Below are 23,090 nucleotides of genomic sequence, written 5' to 3' on the forward strand. Positions count from 1 at the left end.
ATGCCAGGTGGAAAGAGGGTGGGGGGATGGTAAACAATGTTTCCACCACAACACCCTTACACACCCCACAACACACAACAGCACCTCTCCGTCCTGTTGCACCTTCCCATGCAAAAGCAGGAGATGTAACATCTATCCTATTATCACCTCCCTTCTCGCCATCCTTTTAAGCATAACAAATGTACTTTCAGTTCAGTGTACAATATTTACTGCCAATGATGCAATCTCCTACATGCTCAAGAAATCAAATGAGGGTTGGATGACACTTTTGTCAACACATTTACATTACAAGTATTTTTACAAATTTCCAGTCACCTGTTATTTTATTTTTCCACCCCATTCACCACAAGCTCAGCCTCCGCCACTGTCCAAATGAGGCTCAACACAAGTTCAAGGAACAATACCCCACTTTTAGTTTAGGCACTTGACAGCCTTCCGACTCAACAGGGAGTTCAACAATTTCAGATCAGGAGATCACAGAGACCAACAATTTCAAGCAGTACGGTGGCACTGCTGCCTCAAAGCCAGGTTCAATGGGCCAAATGGCATCCTCTTGCACTGTAGGGATTTTACGGTTCTATCATAACCTCTGTCCCATTTTGTTTCAGACAACAGCTGATGGCAATAATTCTGCTTTTAACATTTATATCCTTGTAGATGCATTTGTCATTTTGTCACTTTTTCCATTACAATTTGCTTTTACCTTGCGCCACTATCCCTTATCACTCAATCTCTAACTTCCTTCCAGTTCTGACAAGAAGTCATCAGTCTGCTATCTGACCCGCTGAGAATTTCCTGCATGTTCTGTTTTTAACGTCCAAGGAATCACATTGCAGCAAATTCATGCTGAAGAATTAAAACATTGTACCTGGAACTCCGGTTCATGTTTTCTCCCCAAAAGTAATTGTTTGGATAATCTACTGCATGAATTACTTCAAATCACCTATGGCCTGAATTAAGTGGATCAACTGATCGTCTGAGACAAGACAATATCTGGGGTGCAGGTGTGATAAAGTTGCTATGGCGAAGCTGTATTTAATCTGCTGTGCCTCCAAAGTTACAGAGATCTGGGAATAAATCTAAATAGGCATATTCTCTGCATCCATTCGAGCACTGTAGGCCATTGACAGGCTAAAAACAAAGGGTTGCTCGTTTCAATTATCAGTTGCCTGAAAATCCTTAGACAGCAGTTAATAAAGCATACAGTATCCTAGGCCTATTCACAGGAGCACAGATCATAAAAGTGAGGAGGTCATGTTGAATTTGTGTAAGTCTCCAGTTTGGTCCGAGTTTGAGTATCGTATCCAGTTCTGCACGCTGCATTATAGGATGGATGTGAAAGCGTGAGAGGAAGTGCAGTAAAGATTCATGAGATTGATTCCAGGGATAAGAAGCTTCAGTTACCAAAACAGGTTGGAATAGTCAGAACCATACTCCTGAAAGAAAAGAAGGTGGAGGAGATTTGACAACCACTCAAACTGAGGAGTCTGGACAGGGGATTTAGGGAGTAATTAGTGAAAGGATCAAGAACAAGAGGCATAAATTCAAAGTAATTACTAAAAGAAGCAAAGCAACATGAGGAGAAAAGCTTTTGGACTTAAACTTATCTGTAAAGGAAGAATGTGCAGAGTCGCCGGAGAAAGTGGGAAATAATGCTGGGCGAGTTGTTCATTCAGAAAGCTGGTGCAAATACAATAGACCAAATAACCTGCTTCCGCATCATAATAATTCTGCGATTCCTGAATGAAAGCAAATTACTGCAGATGCTGGAATCTGAAACCAAAAGCAAAAATGCTAGAAAATCTCAGCAGGTCTTCTTCAAAATTTAGTTCAGCTCTTTTCTCTCCTTACAGATGCTGTCAGACATGCTGAGATTTTTCAGGTGTTTTCTCTTTTCGTCTGCGATTCCTGAACTTAGGGCGAGGTTTGCCACCAAGGTCAGAAAAACAGGAAATCTAATTTTTAAAATATACTTCTGACCACTTACATATGATGGATGTGAATATTTCCATCTGGCTCACAAAGGTAGATACATGAATAGATCAAGGAAAGAGAGAGAATGTCAACATGCAGAATAAACACCGAAGCACCAAATTTACACTGGCACATTAGGTGACAGCACAGTTTAAATGTATAAACTTAGCAATGCTGTAAAAAAGCTCATCAATTAGAATTACGTAAACTAATTCTGAAAAGTGAGTCATGTACAAGATTGCCCAGAACGTTTAATTTCAGTATGCATTTATTACCACAAAGGGAAAGATGATCGGGGTTCAACAGTTGGCAGTGTAGAGTCCAGAACAGCCAAAACAGCAAGTCCGTAACAGGAGCAACTGAAATCACTCCTGTGGACAGCTACAGGTTCTAATCATCATCACAATAACTCATGTACAAGACAAGTGCTTATCTTCAACAAGTAACTTGAGTTTTCAGTTGCACATGCAAGCAATTTAGCATACAAAAGTTAACAACTTAAAAAAATTGTATCACTAATCCTGTTAAAGACATGCTACATCCAACTTGGGACCAAGTCAGAAGGGAAGGTCATATCTTCCTCCTCCCGAATGTTAGCTGAATGGTGATGATGACGACATGTACAAATAAGAAAGGATTTTGATCGTGATCATCACACATGACCTAATCAATTCAGTTAATAGCCTGCTGTCAGGAACACCCAGAGCAATCAGAAAATTTCCCAATAGAATGGCTTACACCTATGAAATTGTACACCAGTCTAAGTCAACATCTTTAGACAGGGGTTGGAATTTGGAAGTGAATTAATTGAAAAGTAAAATGTACTGCAGGTTTTCTAGACAACAGGAAATTGCCTTTTCTGAGATAAGAAAAATTGATATTCATTTAAGGAAACTGAGTGACTTCATCATAGAATCATACAAAAACTACAGCACAAACAGGCCCTTTGACCCACAAGCTGCACTGATCTTATCTCTACCCACTAGGCTTACCAATAACCCTCAATCCTATTAAGTGCCATGTACTCATCCAGAAGTCTCTTAAAAGACCCTAACGAATTTGCCTCCACCACCACCGACAGCAGCCGATTCCACTCACCCACCACCCTCTGAGTCAAAGATTTACCCCTGACATCTCCTCTGTACTTCCCAACACCTTAAACGTGTATCCTCTTGTGGCAGTAAACTTTTAATCAGAACTGCAAATTTTGAAGGGTCACAGCTCCAATCAGAAATACTTATACACCACAAATCCTTAGATTTTTGACAAACCAGCAAACTTGGGAGTGATCTTGTTTCTTTTCCATCTTTTAGTAGTGGTTTGTATTTATCATTTTTATTGCCATTTCCAAGTTTGCAGATTGGCCATAGAATGATTCACTCTTCAAACAGACCTCTGAATTAGAATTTTGCAGCCTTAATAATTGTCAAGGAGTGTAAAATTTCTGAAACACTTCAAATTATTGGGGAAGGAAGTAGTGCAGTGATAATGTTAGCAATCCAGCAACCTGGGGACAAAAACAGAAAATTCTGGAAAATCTCAGCAGACTTTACAACATCTGTGGGGAGGGAATAGAGCAAACGTTTTGAGTCTAGGTGACTCTTCATCAGAGGGGAAACAGAAACAGATTTATATCATGAGGATGGGGGCACACGGGATAGAGTGGGAGAAAGGTAATGTAAATGAGGATACAGAAGGCTGAAATGGTGCTATCCCTCTGTCCCCATTTCCCCATTCCTCCACCCTCAAAGTATGAATCTCTGCTGATTCTCTTTGTTCAGTTCTGACGAACGGTCATCTAGACTCGAAACGTTGGCTCTATTTTCTCCCCACAGATGCTGAGGCCTGCTGAGATTTTTCAGCATTTTCTGTTTTCGTTTCAGCATCTGCAGTATTTTGGTTTTATCTTAATACTCTGGGAACATGGGTCAGAATTAGACATAGTTCACACAATTCTAATTGATGTGTTTTTTTTCACGAGTCTGGAAATAAAAGATAATAAATCGGTAACAGTAACAATTGTAATAAAAACCCATTTGGTTCACTAATATTCTTCAGAAAAGGAAATCTGCGATCTCTGACCTATACGTGATTCCAGGTCCATAGCCAAGTGGTTAACTTGCCTTCTGAAATGGTCCAGCAAGACACGGAGTTGCACTGAGGTGCTACAAAGTCTTACAAGGAAAGAAAACAGACCATTGATGCTGGATACTCGGCACCAGAAATCACAGCAAACACTGCAAAGTCCTCCTTATTAATATCTGGCCTCTTTTAAGGGGGAGTCAAGGACTAGTTGAAGAACAGCCTGATAGACAATATGCCATTATTAACATCACCATCCCTGGGTATGTCCTGTCCCACTGATACCAGAGGTTGCTGGACCACAGTATACAGTTGCGATGAAGTTGATCTGGGAGACCCAACATTGACTCTAGATCACACAAAGTCTTATAGATCAGGCCAAACATGGGCAAGGAAGCTCATGGTCACCATCTACAATCCTTCTTCCCTCAGCTTAAGAATCAGTATCCTCCATGATGATCACCAATTGGAAGAAGAACTGAGCAAGCGGACAGAATGAACTGTGGGTGAGGGACTTCAATGCCCATCACCAACAGTGGCTTGGTAAGAGCCCTAAAAGACTTGGCTGCCAAGCTGCGTCAGCACCAAGTGGAAAAATTCCACTTGATCTCATCCTCATCAATCTACCTCTCAGAGGTATCTGTCTGTGCCACTGCGCAGTCCTTGCGGGGACAGAGTCCCATCGCATTGAGGATATGCTTCATGTCGTGTGGCACACCATCACACTAAATGGGATAAATTTCAAACAATCTAGAACCTGAAAACCAGGCATCCATGAGGTGCGGTGGTCATCAGAGTTTCATGCAACCACAATTGGTAATTTCACGACACAGCATATTCCCCCACTCTATAATTACCATCAGACCAGGAGACCAATTCTGGTTCACTGACGAGTGCAGGAGGACATGCCGGAAGCAGCACAAGATGTCAACCTGGTGAAATTGCAACACAGAACTATTTCCATCCCAAACAGCAGAAGCAACAGGCAATGGACAGAGTTAAGCCAATGTCGATGATTAAACAACTAACAGGATGATGATTGGAAAGCCTTGCACATCATATAGTCATAGAAAAAGCCCTTTGGCTCACCACGTCTGCACCGTTCAAAAGCAACCATCCATTTTCTGGTGAGTCAGTGTGCACCCAAGTGGGAGCATCCCAGTCTGCTCTACTCCAAAGAAATTAACGCCAGTCTAACCAATCTCTCCATGTAAAGTCTTGAGCCCAGGCAACATCCTGGTATGTCTCCTCTGCACCCTTTCCAGTGTTATCACAACCCTCCTATAAAGGTGGATTCCAGATCCGCACCTAATATCCTCACTATGGCATAACCAACATCTCATTTAGTTGCAGCATAACCTCTCTGTCTTTAAACTTTACGCCTCAGCTAACAAAGTATACCATTTTTCCTTCTTAACCACTTTATCCACCAAATTATTGCTACCTGAAGGTACTGGGGTACATGCACAGCAGGATCTCTCTGATCCTCAGTGCTTCCCAGGCTCCTGTTGTTCATCATTTAGTCCCTTGTCTTGCCCAAGTGCATACTTATTCAGATTGAATTCCATTTGCTTCTGATCAGTCGATCTGACCAGCTCATCTATATTTTTTCGTAATGTTGAAACATCTTCCTCACTATTTACCACCTACCAGTTTTTGTATCATCCACGAACTTACTGATCAATTCTCCCAAACAGTCAAGTCCAAATCATTTATATAAACCACAAACAGCAAGGGCCCCACACTGATCTCTGCAGGAGCCCACTGGACACAGGCTTCCTGTCAGAAAAAAAATCCCTCAATCACCCCCCTCTAATTCCTGTTACTCAGCCAATTTGCCAAATTTCCTCAGATCCAATGGACTCTTACCTTCATCAGTCTCCCATGTGGGACCTTGTCAAAAGTCTACATCACATGCACTGCCCTCATCTACACATCTGATCACCTCTTCAAAAAATTCGATCAAGGTGGTCAGGAATGACCTCCTTTTAACAAAGCCATACTGTTTTTGATTAATCCCAGCCTTTCTAATTGCAGATTAATTGTCTCAAAATTGCTTCCAATAGTAGCTGCATAACTAAGGTTAGACTGACTGGCCTGGTTAATCCCCACCTACCTTCTTGAATAATTGTCCTACATTGTCTGTCCTCTAGCACTTCTCCTGTGATGTGGAGATGCCAGCGTTGGACTGGGATAAAGACAGTAAGAAGTCTCACAACACCACATTAAAGTCCAACAGGTTTATTTGGTAGTAAACACCACTAGCTGTCGGGGCTCTGTCGCTTTGTCAGGTGACCTGAAGGGGCAGAGCCCCCAAAGCTAGTGGCGTTTGCTAACAAATAAACCCGCTGGACTTTAACCTGGTGTTGTCAGACTTCTTACTGGGCTTCTCCTGTGGCCACAGAGGAATTTAAAATAATTGCTAGGGCTGCTGCCATTTCCTCCCTTGATGTGGACATGCCGGCGTTGGACTGGGGTAAACACAGTGAAAAGTCTGACAACAACAGGTTTAAGTCCAACCGATTTATTTGATAGTAAACTCACTAGCTTTCGGGTTTGTCCCTTTGTCAGGTAAATGGAGAGTTCTGGCCTCAGAAAGAGCATATAAAGCACAGACGGTTTACAGATTATTGATGAGAATGCAAATCTTTACACCTAACCTGCTGTTCAAGTCCTAAAGTGGCTGATAATGTGAGTGGAAGGAGCACTGATGACAGGTTAAAGAGATGTGTATTGTCTCCAGACAGTGCAGTAAGTCATGTTTTGCAAACCCAGGCAAGTCATGAGGGTTACAGATAGTGCAACATGAACCCACAATCTCTGTTGAGACCGTCCTCATGTGATTGATACCTTCGGGTAAGCATTCTCCAAGGCGGCCTTCACGACACACGATAGCGCAGAGTCGCTGAGCAGAGACTGATAGCCAAGTTCCGCACATGAGGACGGTCTCAACAGGGATCTTGGGTTCATTACGCACTATCTGTAACCACCGTGACTTGCCGCGGTTTGCAAAACATGGCTTACTGCACTGTCCGGAGACAATACACATCTCTAACCTGTGACAGGGTTCTGAAAGAAATGGCAGAGGTGATAGTGGATGCCTTGGTGGTTATTTTCCAGACGTCGCTGGATTCAGGGGAAGTGCCGGAAGATTGGAAAACGGCTAATGTTACGCCGTTGTTTAAGAAGGGTGCCAGGCAAAAGGCAAGGAATTATAGGCCGGTTAGTTTAACGTCTGTTGTAGGAAAAATGTTAGAATCCGTCATCAAGGAGGAAATAGCGAGGCATCTTGAGGGGAATTGCTTGATAGAGCAGACGCAGCACGGTTTCGTTAAAGGGAAGTCGTGTCTGACAAATTTACTGGAGTTCTATGAGGATGTGTCTAGGGCGGTGGATAAAGGAGAGCCGGTGGATGTGGTCTTTCTTGATTTTCAGAAGGCGTTTGACAAGGTACCTCACAAGAGGTTATTGCAGAAGGTCAGAGGACATGGAGTTGGGGGTAGGGAGGTCTTGCTGCGGCTGTACAGGGCATTGGTGAGGCCGCAGCTGGAGTACTGTGTGCAGTTTTGGGTGCCGTACTTACGCAAGGATATTTTGGCCTTGGAGAGAGTGCAGAGGAGGTTTACTAGGCTGATGCCGGAGTTGAGGGGGTTGAGCTATGAGGAGAGGCTGAATAAACTAGGCTTGTTCTCGTTAGAGTTTAGAAGAATGAGGGGAGATCTCATTGAGACATATAAGATGATGAATGGGATGGATAGGATAGAGGTGTAGAGACTCTTCCCGCTCAGAAAGGACAGTAGGACTAGGGGGCACAGCCTCAAGATAAAGGGGGTGCGGTTTAGAACGGAGTTGAGGAAGAACTTCTTCACTCAAAGGGTGGTGAATCTCTGGAATTCTCTGCCCGTTGAAGTGGTGGAGGCTACCTCGCTAAATATTTTTAAGACACGGATTGATGGGTTTTTGATGAGAGGGGATTAAGGGTTATGGGGAGAGGGCGGGAATGTGGAACTGAGCCACGACAGATCAGCCATGATCTTACTGAATGGCGGGGCAGGCTCGAAGGGCTAGATGGCCTACTCCTGCTTCTATTTCTTATGTTCTTATGATCAGTGCTCCTTCCACTCACATTGTCGGCCACTTTAGGACTTGAACAGCAGGTTAGGTGTAAAGATTCGCATTCTAATCAGTAATCTGTAAACTGTCTGTGCTTTATATGCTCTGTCTGAGGCCAGAACTCTCTATTCACCTGACAAAGGGACAAACCCGAAAGCTAGTGAGTTTACTATCAAATAAATCTGTTGGACTTAACCCTGGTGTTGTCAGACTTTTCACTGTATTTCCTCCCTTGCCAGAGTTTCAATTCTCCAACCAAAGGACTAAGGCCCAACATCATGTGAGCATTTTCTATGCTAAACTTGAGGTGGGCGTCTGTTTATAAAGGAGGTTGGTTTGGTTGAAACAGTGCATTTATTTATTAACGTTTATACACTATCATTTTTTTTTCTTGCTTGTAATTGGTAAAAGTTGTTGCTAATTTTCTATGTGTCAATTATATTCTTCATTAAACTTGGTTTGATAAAAGCTCCCTAGTGGGTCATTTAAATCAGTCTGCAATGAAACATCTTATGCTTAACTGCGCCAAATTCAAAGTGCAAAGCTTATGGTCCAAGCTGACCTCAAAACACTTTGGCATTTCTGACCCTGATTATAACAATTCTTGGAACCCAATTAGGGTACAGTTGACTTTCAGTCTCAAATGCCTGTGCTGATGCAATGTCTGTAGCTGTAGTTGTTTACTCAGTTAAATGTCCTGTTGTTTATATAATTACATTTCACATTATTTTGTTTTTTAATATTGTTCCAATTCAAACACCTACTCTATTTCCTTTTTAATTAATGTTAGAAAGTACCCGCTTAACAGTTACAGTTGACAAAGCACTCCATGTTCCAATAACGCTCTGCTTGTAAACAAATTATGCCAATTCCACCCACCTCCCCCACCCCCCAATCTTTTCTGGACCATTTGCTTCAGATTACCCAAAATACTTGTATTCAATTATAAACTCCAGCTCGTTAGTTAAAACGCTATAGCTCCTGATATTTGTTCTTGTAGCACTGGTTCCTCACCACTATTTCCATGCTCCATTTTTGCTCGCTTCATTCTGAAACTTAACACCTTTTCAATGGAAACTTGCCATGCAAAAAGGCTTCAAAGAAGCTACAAAAATAAGGATTACATAGGGAGAGGATGCAGATTCAAACTAAGCTTCCCACATTTTACCTGAAGCAGACTCCACATGTTCTCCATTTACTTTCAGTGGTGTCAATACAACCCTTGGAATGGATTTGCTCATCATAACTGGAACTCCAATCTTCTTTTTTGGCTGCTGTTTCACAGGCTGTTAAGTAAGACAGAGAGTTTAGGTACAAACTTGTTAAGTTCAGGAAATAGTTTGATTTACAATTATACCTTTCACAATTTCAATGTAACAATGCTACAAAGGCAACCAAGTCATTTTTAAACATGTTTACAGTTGTAAAGTTGGAAAACACTGACACCAGTTTACACAAGCCAAAATCCACAAACAGCAATGTAATAAATGAACAGATAAAGCATTATGATGCTGTTAAGGGATGAATGCTAACCAGGACACTGGAAGCTTTTTTTGGAATAGCACTACAGGTTTTGTTACATTAAGAGTACATGAGGCCTTGATTTAACATTTTATTCAGCACTTCCTCATTATCGCATGAATAAGTCAGCTATGTTGTAGACGCAAGCGCTCTGGTATAGGTTTTGAACCCACTATCTTTTGGCCTCAGAGGCAACATGCAACCACCGAGTGAAGTAAGCCACAGCTCTACAGTAATGTCATATCTCCAAGCTGCATTCGTTCTGTAGCTTGCACATGGATGGTAGCGCAAGTTTGAGTCAAGGGTAGAGTGGCAGATGTGCTTCCACAGTTAGTCATTTCACTATATTAGGCCAGGCAGGAAGTAATTCCAGATCTATTGTTTACATTAAATGTAATGTTGATCCTACGGTGACTTAATTGACTTTAACAGTAGTATGCAAATTCAAAACTTGATTCAAGTATTTGTGCATCCAGATTTTACTGCATTTTCCAGATCAAAGTTCTGATTAAAAAGGAGGAAAACAAGCCTAATAAGAACATGACTAAATGAATACATTTTGCTGTTGCATCAATCCAACAAAAAGCATTAATAATTTCTCACTGCACACAAAGGATGGATGTCCAATCAGTCAAGGATCACGTGCAACCCAAGACCTGGCTATTTAAGTACAAAGCCCACAAAACTTCCACCTGTGCAAAATTACATTTCATGTTTGCTGGTTTTGTCAGATTTAAATTTGAGCGCGGAGAGACTTGCACAAGGCTTTATTTCAGAATAAGTGCTTATGCTATAATAGTGATTAAATATTACTGAAGGTACAGTGGTTAGCAATGTGCCTCATAGCACCAGGGATCAGGGTTCAATTCCTCGCTTAGATCTGCGCGAGTTTCCACCGAGTGCTCCGGTTTCCTCCCATAGTATGAAAGGCATGCAGGTTAGGTACGCGTTGGCCATGCTAAATTCTCCCTCAATGTACCTCAACAGGCACTGAAGTGTGGCAGCTAGGAGATTTTCACACTGACTTCATTGCAGTACTAATGTAAGCCTATTTGTGACACTAATAAATAAACTTCAATGAGTGCACATGCAAGGTAACTTTGGTAGGAATAATGGTAGGAAGGATTATTACTTACATGGCAAAAAACTGCAGCAGGCGACGGTGCAGAGGGACCTCGGGGTCCTTGTGCATGAGTCGCAAAAACCCAGCTTGCTGGTGCAGCAGGTGGTCAGGAAGGCTAATGGGATGCTGGCCTTCATAGCGAGGGGGATTGAATATAAAAGTAGGGAGGTCTTGCTGCAGCTGTATAGGGCATTGGTAAGGCCGCAGCTGGAGTACTGTGTGCAGTTTTGGGCGCCGTACTTATGCAAGGATATTTTGGCCTTGGAGGGAGTGCAGAGGAGGTTTACTAGGCTGATGCCGGAGTTGAGGGGGTTGAGCTATGAGGAGAGGCTGAATAAATTAGGCTTGTACTCGTTAGAGTTTAGAAGAATGAGGGGAGATCTCATTGAGACATATAAGATGATGAATGGGATGGATAGGATAGAGGTGGAGAGGCTCTTCCCGCTCAGAAAGGACAGGAGGACTAGGGGGCACAGCCTCAAGATAAAGGGGGTGCGGTTTAGAACCGAGTTGAGGAAGAACTTCTTCACTCAAAGGGTGGTGAATCTCTGGAATTCTCTGCCCGTTGAAGTGGTGGAGGCTACCTCGCTAAATATTTTTAAGACGCGGGTTGATGGGTTTTTGATAAGAGAGGGGATTAAGGGTTATGGGGAGAGGGCGGGAATGTGGAACTGAGCCACGACAGATCAGCCATGATCTTATTGAATGGCGGGGCAGGCTTGAAGGGCTAGATGGCCTACTCCTGCTCCTATTTCTTATGTTCTTATGTAACAAAACCATAGATTGAAACATTTTAGCCTGACTCCCAAGGCTATGTAATATGCAGCTATGTGGCCCACAAAGATGCCTGCTTGGACATCATGAATTAAGCAATCATTTTTTGGATCAACAGTTAACAGCCTCATCGCTGGTCTCATTTATAGCTGTCTTGATAACAAAACAATGCAACTGCAAATGCTCAATTTATACCATCAATTTGTGATGCGAACAAAATATGACTGCCCAGGATTCTTACGAGATGATCTCCTTCATCTAGGAGATAAAGGGGAACTGAAATGTGAATAGATTTTTATTTTCTGCAGCAACGGATTGGAAGTATGCTGCTTTAGCAGTGCAGTTTTAACAGTTGAAAATTATTTTGGGTATTCGACAAGCAAAGAGATTTATTTCAAAATGAGATTCTGGAAGGCCCATGTGCTTTTCATATAAGCGAAAGGGGCAGTTAAGTTTATTCTGGAACAAAAACAAGATGGCGCTGAAAATATGCAACAAGTCTGGTATCATCTGTGGAGAGAGAAATATTCATGTTTCAGATCTGAACTCGGAACAATAGAAACACAATACTTTTTGAGCAAGTGAGGAGTCAGAGGATGGAAAAAAAGATCAAAAGCAAAGGGCTGTGATAGGCTGGAGAGTAAAGGAAATTAAAATGACAAAAGGGAAGTAATCATGGAATAAGAGACACATCAAAAGGGAGTGTGAATCATAATCACTGTCACCTAAAAGCAAAAAAGGGAAAGACAAAACAAAGTAAAGAAGAAATCAACAGGAGGGTACAAGTTGTGATCTCAAATTGTTGAGATCAACATGGAGTCTCGAAGACTAAGTGTCCATTCAAAAAGGTGAGGTGCTGTACCCTCAACTTGCATTGGACTTCACATGGAACACTGCAGACAGCAAAGGCAGGAGTGGGATGAAGGATGAAAATGGCAGGCAACTGAAAGTCAGGAATGCTACTGACAACTGAATGAGAATGCAAAGCAGTCACCCAGTTTGCCTCATCTTCCCAATGTAGAGATCACATTGTGAATAGCAATAGCAACATTATACACTAAATTGAAAGTAGACAAGTGCTGCTTGATTTGGGAGTGTTTGGGGCTCTGAACAATGGAAAGGAAGGAGATAAAACTGCAGTTGTGGCATCATCTACAGTTGCAAGGAAAGATGCTGTGGGAAGGAAAGGGGAAATGTTATGCAAAGGAGGGGATCAGAGTATCATGGTTGGAACAGTCCCTTTGGAATGCTGAAAAGGGAGGGCAGGAAAATGTGTGTTTGGCGGTGACAGAAATGGCAGGCGGTAATCCTTTAAATGTAGGGCTGTTGGGGCAGAAAGTGAGGAACATTAATGTGGTTTGTGGAAAGGAAAAAGGGAGAGCAGAAGTGTATTAAATTGAACAAATCTGGAACAAAGCATGTTCCACTGTTGGTACTTTCAAGATCATGAGTTGAAGTGAAGATATCATTTTGTAGTTTGAATTAAAATGTTGAGATGCATTTTCTACTGAAATTGATAGAAGCCATTTTAATAAAAGCTAAGCCAGCACATTTGGAAACCAACCAGCTGAGTTAAATAGACAGCCTTAATTGCAAGATAATTAAAGAATAAATAATTCATTAATATATTAGAAGGTCTGTAATTTGGAATAAATGGTTACAGCTTCTTCAATTCTAAACATATTAACGCTTGATTAACACGGACTCAATGCTGTGAAAAAAGGATTTGTGCTTCTTGGTCCACAGAATAAAGAGGTATGACAAATGTAAATCTTGACTAGGAGGAGGACTGAATAGGGCCTTGCCTAAAAGGACCTCACCTCTAAAACACAGGCAGCTATGTTGATGTTCAAACCTACTCCCAGAAGAGAGATAGTTTGAGAAGAAGCATTGTCTAAAAGCTGATGGTGTGTGTCATTACCTTAAAACCAATGGATAATTCTTATTTAATCTTGACAAATTTACTGGAGTTCTATGAGGATGTGTCTAGGGCGGTGGATAGAGGAGAGCCGGTGGATGTGGTCTTTCTAGATTTTCAGAAGGCGTTTGACAAAGTGCCTCACAAGAGGTTATTGCAGAAGGTCGAGGGACATGGAGTTGGGGGTAGGGTGTTAGCGTGGATAGAGGATTGGTTGTCAAATAGGAGGCAGAGAGTGGGGGTCAACGGGTGCTATTCGGATTGGCGGATGGTGACTAGTGGGGTGCCCCAGGGGTCGGTGCTGGGGCCTCAGCTTTTTACCATTTATATAGATGATCCAGAGGAGGGAACCGAGTGTAGAGTGTCGAAATTTGCTGATGACACCAAGATTGGGGGAACGGCAAATTGTGCTGAGGGTGTGGAGAGTCTACAGAAGGATCTAGATAGGCTGGGCGAATGGGCCAGAAAATGGCAAATGGAATTTAATATTGGCAAGTGTGAAGTGGTCCACTTTGGTAGGAAAAATGGTAGGAAGGACTATTACTTACGGGGCGAAAAACTGCAGCAGGCGACGGTGCAGAGGGACCTCGGGGTCCTTGTGCATGAGTCGCAAAAACCCAGCTTGCAGGTGCAGCAGGTGGTCAGGAAGGCGAATGGGATGCTGGCCTTCATAGCGAGGGGGATTGAATATAAAAGTAGGAAGGTCTTGCTGCAGCTGTATAGGGCATTGGTGAGGCCGCAGCTGGAGTACTGTGTGCAGTTTTGGGCGCCACACCTGCGCAAAGATATTTTGGCCTTGGAGGGAGTGCAGAGGAGGTTTACTAGGCTGATACCGGAGTTGAGAGGGTTGAGCTATGAGGAGAGGCTGAATAAACTGGGCTTGTACTCATTAGAGTTTAGAAGAATGAGGGGAGATCTCATTGAGACGTATAAGATGATGAATGGGATGGATAGGATAGAGGTGGAAAGACTCTTCCCGCTCAAAAAAGACAGTAGGACTAGAGGGCACAGCCTCAAGATAAAAGGGGGGCGGTTTAGAATGGAGTTGAGGAGGAACTTCTTCACTCAAAGGGTGGTGAATCTCTGGAATTCTCTGCCCGTTGAAGTGGTGGAGGCTGCCTCGCTAAATATTTTTAAGACGCGGGTTGATGGGTTTTTGATAGGAGAGGGGATTAAGGGTTATGGGGAGAGGGCGGGAAAGTGGAACTGAGCAGCGACAGATCAGCCATGATCTTATTGAATGGCGGGGCAGGCTCGAAGGGCTGGATGGCCTACTCCTGCTCCTATTTCTTATGTTCTTATGTACAAGTTATAGACAAATTGACTGTTTTCCAAAAATTGGCTACAGTGGGCTTTCAAGTTGGATGGTATTTAAAAAGGGTCTAGAGAAGCCATTTTGGATAAGGATGGGCAGAGACAGAGAGAAAGAAAGGCAGAGAGAAATATGAAGAGAGATGTAAAGAGAAAGATGAGGGTAGCAAGGGACACGTGTTTGAGAGGTAGGAGTAGGTGGGAAGAGAATGATGTGCACAGCAAGTATTGAGAGCCATCTTCAATGTTTTTGGAGTTGTCACTTCATGACTTGGTCTGAGAAAGGTGGTGAGAAGCCTGTTCAAATGTTCAAGTTAAGCTTTCACCTCTTGCTGTTAATTACTGCTGATTGCTAGTGTGGCCTTACCAGCACCTTATACAGCTGCAACATAATCTCGCTGATTTTAAACTCCATCCCTCTAGCAATGAAGGACAAAATTCCAAGTGCCTTCTTAATTACCTGCTGCATCTGCAAACCAACTCCTTGCAATTCTTGCACAAGGACACCCAGGTCCCTCTGCACAGCAGCATGTTGCAATTTTTTACCATTTAAATAATAGTCCATTTTGCTGTTATTCCTACCAAACTGGATAACCTCACATTTATCAACATTGTACTCCACCTGCCAGACCCTTGCTCACTCACTTAGACTATCTACATCCTTTGCAGACTTTGTGTCCTCTGCACACTTTGTTCTGCCACCCGCTAATTTTGACACACTACACTTGGTCCCCAACTCCAAATCATCTATGTAAATCATCAACAATTCCGGTCCCAACACTGATCCTTGAGGCACACCACTAGTCACTGATTGCCAACCAGAAAAACACCCATTTACCCCCACTCTTTGCTTTCTGTTAGTTAACCAATCTTCTATCCATGCTAATACATTACTCATAGAACTGTGCAGCTTTATCTTATGTAGCAGTCTTTGGTGTGGCACCTTGTCAAATGCCTTTTGGAAATCTAGACACACCACATCCACAGGTTCCCACTGCACATGTAATGTTCTCAAATAATTCCACCAAATTAATCAAACATGACCTTCCCTTCATGACCCATGCTGCATCTGACCAATGGGATAATTTATGTCCAGATGTCTCGCTATTTCTTCGTTGATGACAGATTCAAGCATTTTCCCTACTGCAGAAGTTAAGCTAACTGGCCTATAGTTAGCTGCCTTTTGTCTACCTCCTCTTTTAAACAATGGCATCACATTTGCTGTTTTTCAATCTGCAGGAACCACCCCCGAGTCCAACGAAATTTGGTAAATTACCACTACTGCATTTGCTATTTTTCCCACCGTCTCTTTTGGTACCATGTAGCTGGGAAGAGGTTGAACAAAGGAAGAAAAAGTAAGCCAAAATGAGAAGAAATTAGTTCAGTTCGACAGGAACTAGCTGTAACAATACACTGACCAGTTTAGACTCGTGTAAGAATTTTAGGAAGGAGATAAAAGTCAGCTGTTTAGTTTTAGGGACTATAATGTTAGAGACCATGGAGTGAAGTTCTCCAGAGTGGGATATGCGTTTCCAGACTTGAAAGTCAAACTGCACTCAAACTCACCTGCATCTTTCATTTTTAATGAAACAATGTGTCATCAACCATTCTATGCTGAAATCCACTTAATTTGAACAACCAAAATACAAACTGCTTTGCAACCCTGCTCAAGGACATGAAGAAAATTGATTCTCCCAAAGATTTAAGATAATGGAAGTGAGGGTGCAAGAAAATAAGAATGGGCGTGGAATGTTTTCTCAAATTATACAATAACTAAAATTCCAGATGTACCTTATCATGGTCAACATAGCTCCCTCATCCAAAAACACAACTGGACATTTCCTTCTCATTTATCTTTGGCTTTACATAAAATGGCAAGTTGTAAAAATAAGTTTCAGGATGTGGGGTTTCACTCGCAATGGCAGAATTTACTATATAGCCTGAAAAGGGTGATGCTACAACAGAATTTACATTACTGAATCAGATACTTTACCCACTGTCCTATGCCAGTGCACATTCTTCACATTATTAACTGCACTTCAAGGATATTCAGTGTTCAGTATTAAGTGAGCTGGTAACAAACTAGGAAGAACTGACTCAGCTTCAAATGAAAAAGCTGTTGGTCGTTCAGCCATTAACTATTGGATTAAATCTAGTAGCTAATTGGATGAACACCTGCAGGCCAAACAGAACAGTTTCAAACTTTACATTCTTATGACAGATGCATACCAATATTGATACAAACACAGTAAAGAATTTTATAAAAGTCTTGTTCCTTTTACAATTCTGACAGCCTGCACAGTTTTGCAGGGGGTGAGCGTGCATACAAGTGGCTCTTGCAGATAGCCAAACATGATGGGCTACATAGCTTCCTTCTATGTTGTAACTGTTCTATGCTTTAGTTAATTTGCAATAAGGAGCCCAAACAAGTACAATTGTGTGCTAATTATGACAATATATCAAATTAAGATTAAACCAATTAAAACAAAAAAAATTGCCATAGAACATTCAGAAAAATGAATTAATACAGGGCATCATTTTGCCCTACTGCTAATGCTTTGTGAAATATCTTCAGAATATCTAAATGCAGTGTTATATTAGGAAAATCTTGATTGTTCAACAGCTAATGTGTGCACAATCTACAAGCATATATTTCTGATTCAACTCTCCCAACACACATCTTGATTTTAATGTGCAAATTGCTTCACTAGGACATTTCAAACAAATCAGATTTGCACAGGAATAAATTAGAGAATCAAAGTTAGCTTACAATTAATTGACATTTCTTATCCATTCTGCAAACAGTTTCCGTATCAGCAAAGGCATAATGTTTGTGACTAGGAAAAGCTGACATCTCAAACTAATACCAATGAACCCATCAGTCACCCTATTCCGATTAGTTTCATCATACAACGCAACGCTAGATCTAAATATGAAATTCCTTAACTATCTACACTGTGAAAGCATCTTCAACCACACAAGCTGCAGCAGTGCAAGGCAGTACATCACGTCCTCAAGGCAAACGACGGATGAGCAATAAGTAGCCTTTTCAGCAATGCTCACAAGCAGAGAATGAATTAGTCTTTTTCAAAAAACTATTCTATTGTAACATGAAAACATTGTAAATGGATATAGCACAACTGCTCCAGAATACTTCAGTATAACAGCCATCCAATGTTGATGGGTGAAATCTGACTTCATGATTCTTTCATACAAAATAAAAATTAAATTAAACATGTTAAGTGTATAACATCTATAGTCAGATGGTAATCCAGTTGAGGAGCCTGCACGTTAAATAGCAAAGAATTAAATCACTCCTTTGGACAAAACATTCAAGAAGGCGTCTTAAGTTGTGGGGTTCTGCATCTGGAAAAACAAATCCATGTAATTATTAGATACAAAAGCACAGTCCAACTCTTCAGTAGCCCTTTCAGATCCAGTGCAGCTATGCAACTTGCTAATACTGCTAAGTGCTGCTAAGCAACACGGCTCTGGGGAGGAAACCAGAAAGCCTTACAAGCAATCAAGGCTCAGCGCCAGCTTACATTTCAATTTTTAAGCAGTCATTCGCCAATAGGTTTTCCACTGATGTACATCAGTTACTATTGCCTTAAAGTATTTAGGCAAAACTCCACGTCCTTAACAGTTTCTAAAATTGATAGGTTGTGAATTGTTCCTGCTGCAGTACAAATTTATCAAAAAGGACCTCACTTACCTGCTGGGTTGCTTTGTGACTGTTCTGCTTGCCAGGAGACACCTGTTTGCCTTGAATATCAGTGGAACATGACGCATTTGAGGAACTCTCATCAGACACCGGTGACGCTAATTATGGAGTGAAGGAAAGTGTTTAGATTGCTCCCCCCTTCTCTTGTTCGTCACACACACTGCTTCATCAATACTGGCAATTAGCATTCACAGATGCAACTAAATCGCAAAGACAATTTGTTCAATATGGTTTTAAAATCTATTTCAGTTTTCCTTTTTTTTATAAAAGCATTAAAAAAAAATCAATTGCAAATTATAAAAATGCTTAAAATTCACCAAATTGCATTCTGCAAACCCAGGACACCTCCAAAAACATAACGCGTTTCATGCCTTGAATATCTGAATTCCCCTTTAAGACTTTAGTGCAATCATTCTCCAGCACAAGTTTAGAAAAGTGGGCAAATCTATAGCTTAAATGATAAAGCCAGTTCACAGCCCTGCTGCCCAGTAGCCTCGTACCTTCCTCTGCTTTAGATAGTTAGCCAATTCTCTTAAAAGGCACAATGGCTCCCACCTCAACTCCCTCTGGCAAAGTTTTCATGTTCTAACAACCTCATTATAAAATAATTTCTTCTGATGACTTCCCTCAATCCCTTTGTGGCAATTTTTCAACTGATGGTTCCTCCTGGATTTCATAAGCAGATAATCCTATCTAAATTTATTCAATAATTGGCACATGATCATTACTGCTTTGGTTTTTATGGTTTTAAGCAAACCGTCACATACCATCATTTTCTTCGCCTGTAGTACTGGTTTCATTAGAGTCACAGCTCTCCAAGTCAGGTCCATCATCATAACTTTCACCATCGCCAATGGGCATGTTTTTGGGCCATAACAGTGCATCTTTCTAAATTAATAAAAATTTTAAAAATAAATTCTCTGAAGAATAAACATAATTAAGCTACAAATGATTGACGATGGAAATGAGTATAATGCTGCATGAAAAAAAGAATTGTTACCTTCAGTATTTTGTGTTAACTAAAAAAGCAAATTAACTATTTTGAATAGCAGAGGAGAATATTTGAAATAAAACTATCCTTGTAATAATGGAAGGAATATGTGCTTTTAAAATATGTGCAAATAAAAGCCGAAAGTTGATCTTCACAGTAACATGAAAACATTATTCCATCCATATTTCCTTCCAGTTCTGAGTTATCAGATTCAGACAAAAGCAATTCCCTCCATACAAATTTTGCACCTTGCTTCAGAAATGCTGCCAAACTGAGAATTTGTAATTTTCTTTTTATAGAGCAAATGAAAATTTGCGAAAGAAAACCCAGAATGGTCATTTAATTAACTGACATTTAATGGGTGGATACGGACAGGATGTTTCCCCTTATGGGGGAGGCTAGAACCAAGGAGCACAATTTAAAAATCAGGGATCTGCCATTTAAAATGTTTTTTCTCTAAGGATAGTCTGTGGAATTGTCTTCCCAGATAATAGTGGGGGCAGGGTCACTGAATATCTAAGATTCCTGATTGATAAGCAAGTCAAAAAATATGTGGGGTAGGCAGGTAAGTAAAGCCGAGGCCACAATTAGATCCGCCAAATGGCTTAACAGGCTCAAGGGGCCAAATGACCTACTTCTGTTCCTAAGTTGTACGTTCTTACAAAGGTACAGGCAGGGAGTAGGCTGACTGTCTACATCCTCTTTCAGAGAAGGTGTTGGGGGGTGGTGAGAATAAGAGGAGAAACTATATCAGCAACAAAAAGGAAGTGCTACATTGAGGACTTGCACCTTTTAGAAGTTGCACGGGATGCTCCAGGCAGTGTATCTTTCTGAAAGCACGTTAAAGTGTATCACTTGTCAGACACATTATTTTAACCAAATTGATAAGTTTGCTTCCCTGAAACCAAGTTTGGAATCCACTATGATTTGAAACGGTAAGTTACATATAATTCAGCACAAATCTATGAATAAAAATATTTTAATTACAAAAATAATCACCATTATAATTACAAGGAATACTGAATCTTATTCATACAAGCAATATCAAGTACTCTTCCTTGGGCGAACAACATTCTCAGGTACAAACACAAAAGCAAAATACTGTAGATGCTGGAAATCTGAAATAAAAACAGAAATTGCCAAAAGCACTCAGCAGGTTGTCTGTGGGGAGAGAGAGAGAGAGAGGTTTTTTTTTAGGGTTGATGACTTTTCATCACAGTTTCAGCTGCTGGATACAAGAAGAAACCTAAATATAACTGTTCAAAGCAGGCAGAAAACACATTTCCAATTCACCACAAAAGCAATGCAGACATTAACCGGAAAGCTGTGAAGCAATTACAGATGATCAGTCTATCTAGGAAACAAGATTCAAACGACAAAAGGAGATAATAAAAGGGTAACAAACAGGAAGAATTCTACCACTTAAATGTTCAATTTTCAAACACAAAACAATTAAAATTATTTTTAAAGAATGGTTACTTCACAGAAGTGTTTTGTCAGCAATTTCCTTTTAAATTCATTATATGTTGGAGTTGTCTGCGATATTACCTTGTCATTCTGAAACTCGAGGAAGTAATATTCAACTTTATTATTTGGAAAAATGAACAACCAATAAATTGAAGGATATAAAAGCAAAGGGAAGACTCAGAAGGATTCCTTTAAGGCCCACCTTAAATTAAATCTCTTTGCCCAATCTTGAGATCACCTTTCCCAAATAGTTCTAATGGCTCTGGATTTCTTCACTTCTGATTACACCAAATTTAGGGCATTTTTCTATATTAAATGTGCTATAAATATGCAAGTTGTTCTCATTAGGTGTTTTCATTATCGTTATCAGGGAGGGTTTAACATTTATAGAGAGACACTAACTAATATTACAGCTTTTTCACTAAAGCAGAAAAAGGGTGACGTGATGGTTACCTTCAAGTTGATGAAATGTTCTATTGGGAGTGGGCTGAGGTGAGAATAGGAAAAAGTCCTGATACAAGTACTAATGAAATGAGAGTCCAGTGAGTCTTTTAAAGTGGGGTTACTTTCTAGAAAATAAATTACAAAATAGAAAAATATGAGGTGCGAGGGCGTGGGATAAACTCGATGCCCTAACGAAAGCAACACTGGCTCAGATCAGATAGGCCAAATGGCCTGTGTGTTAACATCAAGATTTCAAAAGATCGAGTGATTATATTACAAAGCAAGAACACACCTAGATGGACAATAAAAAGGAACAAAATGTGGATTAGGAGAAGTCCCAGTTTGCAGTCCCAAAATGCAAGTTTTCAGGATTCAGAAGCAAAAATTCCAATACTAAATAGCATTCAAACACAGGCCATGTTCACTCGAGTCAAGAAATTAGAACCCTTAAGGGTGCAAATGGTGTCAGGGCAAATATCACCGTGCCTCAAGTAAAGAAATGGACAAATGGAGTACAGCAGGTAAAAAATCTGAACACTGAGGAGGGAAAAACAGGTTGCAAAACATTGAAGTTAAACATAATTGGACAGCATTCACACCTTCTAAATTCTTACACCAGATCTATTGATAATAGAAAGTTACACTAGCTGCAGTGCACCTGAAAACATCATGATGCTGAAGTACACTGGAAAAACTAACATGCTGCCTTTGAAAATTCAATTAAGATTGACAAGTTAAATGACAGTTCAGGGTAAGGAAACCCATCTTACGGTATTCATCCGACAGTCATCTGCCAGTTGTTGCAGTACCAAAACAATTCAAGTATTTGCATTTACACTCCTCTATTCGCAATGCCATTGTACATGGTTCTTTGTATTAAAATTTTCCCCATAATAAAGGAAAGTATTATAAATTGACATTTTTGTATATTACTTTAGCACCTGTTTTCTAGATAGCAATGCCAAATTTCTGTCATATTTTCTCATAACTTGGTGATCATATACTGACTTTCCAAAGGGAAGCGTTGTACCTTAGAGGTTATCATTTGACAAAACATGAGCAGGGGGTGGAGGTGAGCAACAGGGGCTTGCACCTCACCAGTGTTGAACAGGAACAATACCAGATGCCATTACCGAAAAGTGAAAAAACTGAGAAGCTGTTTTGCTAAACCATATAATGTAGAAGAGTAGAAACTGTACTGATTCCCTACACAAGCAGAGAACTGAAATGTTAGTTCACAATCTCAAAATTTTTTCATTATTGGAACCTTTTACATTGACAAGTGGATCAGGGGATCTGTGTAATTTATAGACCTTGTGCATAGAATGTAATGTAATTATTTCCACTATGCCCACTGATTAATGATTAAGGCGGTACTCGCTTTTTCACAGATCAACAGATGAACATTGGCCTTAACATACACAGACTGACAAGAATATTACAAATCAGCAGTGGGATTGGAGGCAAAAACAGAGAAACTGCCTGATTGTCATAAAACCCATTTAATTTGTTTACCTTCAGGGAAGGAAAGCCATCCTTACCTGACTTGAACCTACATCACACCCAGACACGCAGCAATGTGACTGGCTCTTTGTTGCCTTCTGAAATGGTCAAATAAGCCACTATAAATTGCTACAGAAAAGTAGCA

The 23,090-nt window shown here is 40.8% G+C and overlaps 1 protein-coding gene across 4 annotated transcripts in view; it reads right to left on the reverse strand.

Annotated features, from left to right (window-relative positions):
* The window catches only part of asxl1 (ASXL transcriptional regulator 1), a 102,686-nt gene that overhangs the window by 37,717 nt on the left and 41,879 nt on the right, over nucleotides 1–23,090 (reverse strand). For all 4 annotated transcript variants that reach the window (XM_080204819.1, XM_080204821.1, XM_080204818.1 and 1 more), the window contains 3 exons: nucleotides 19,308–19,428; nucleotides 18,532–18,638; nucleotides 9,338–9,455 (listed from right to left, as the gene is read on the reverse strand). In XM_080204819.1, the coding sequence (XP_080060945.1) occupies nucleotides 9,338–9,455; nucleotides 18,532–18,638; nucleotides 19,308–19,428 (346 nt within the window). The remainder of the gene's footprint in view (nucleotides 1–9,337; nucleotides 9,456–18,531; nucleotides 18,639–19,307; nucleotides 19,429–23,090) is intronic.

This window comes from Carcharhinus amblyrhynchos, chromosome 16 (assembly GCF_965287045.1).
Source record: "Carcharhinus amblyrhynchos chromosome 16, sCarAmb.v2.hapA, whole genome shotgun sequence".
In the NCBI taxonomy this organism is placed as follows: domain Eukaryota; kingdom Metazoa; phylum Chordata; class Chondrichthyes; order Carcharhiniformes; family Carcharhinidae; genus Carcharhinus; species Carcharhinus amblyrhynchos.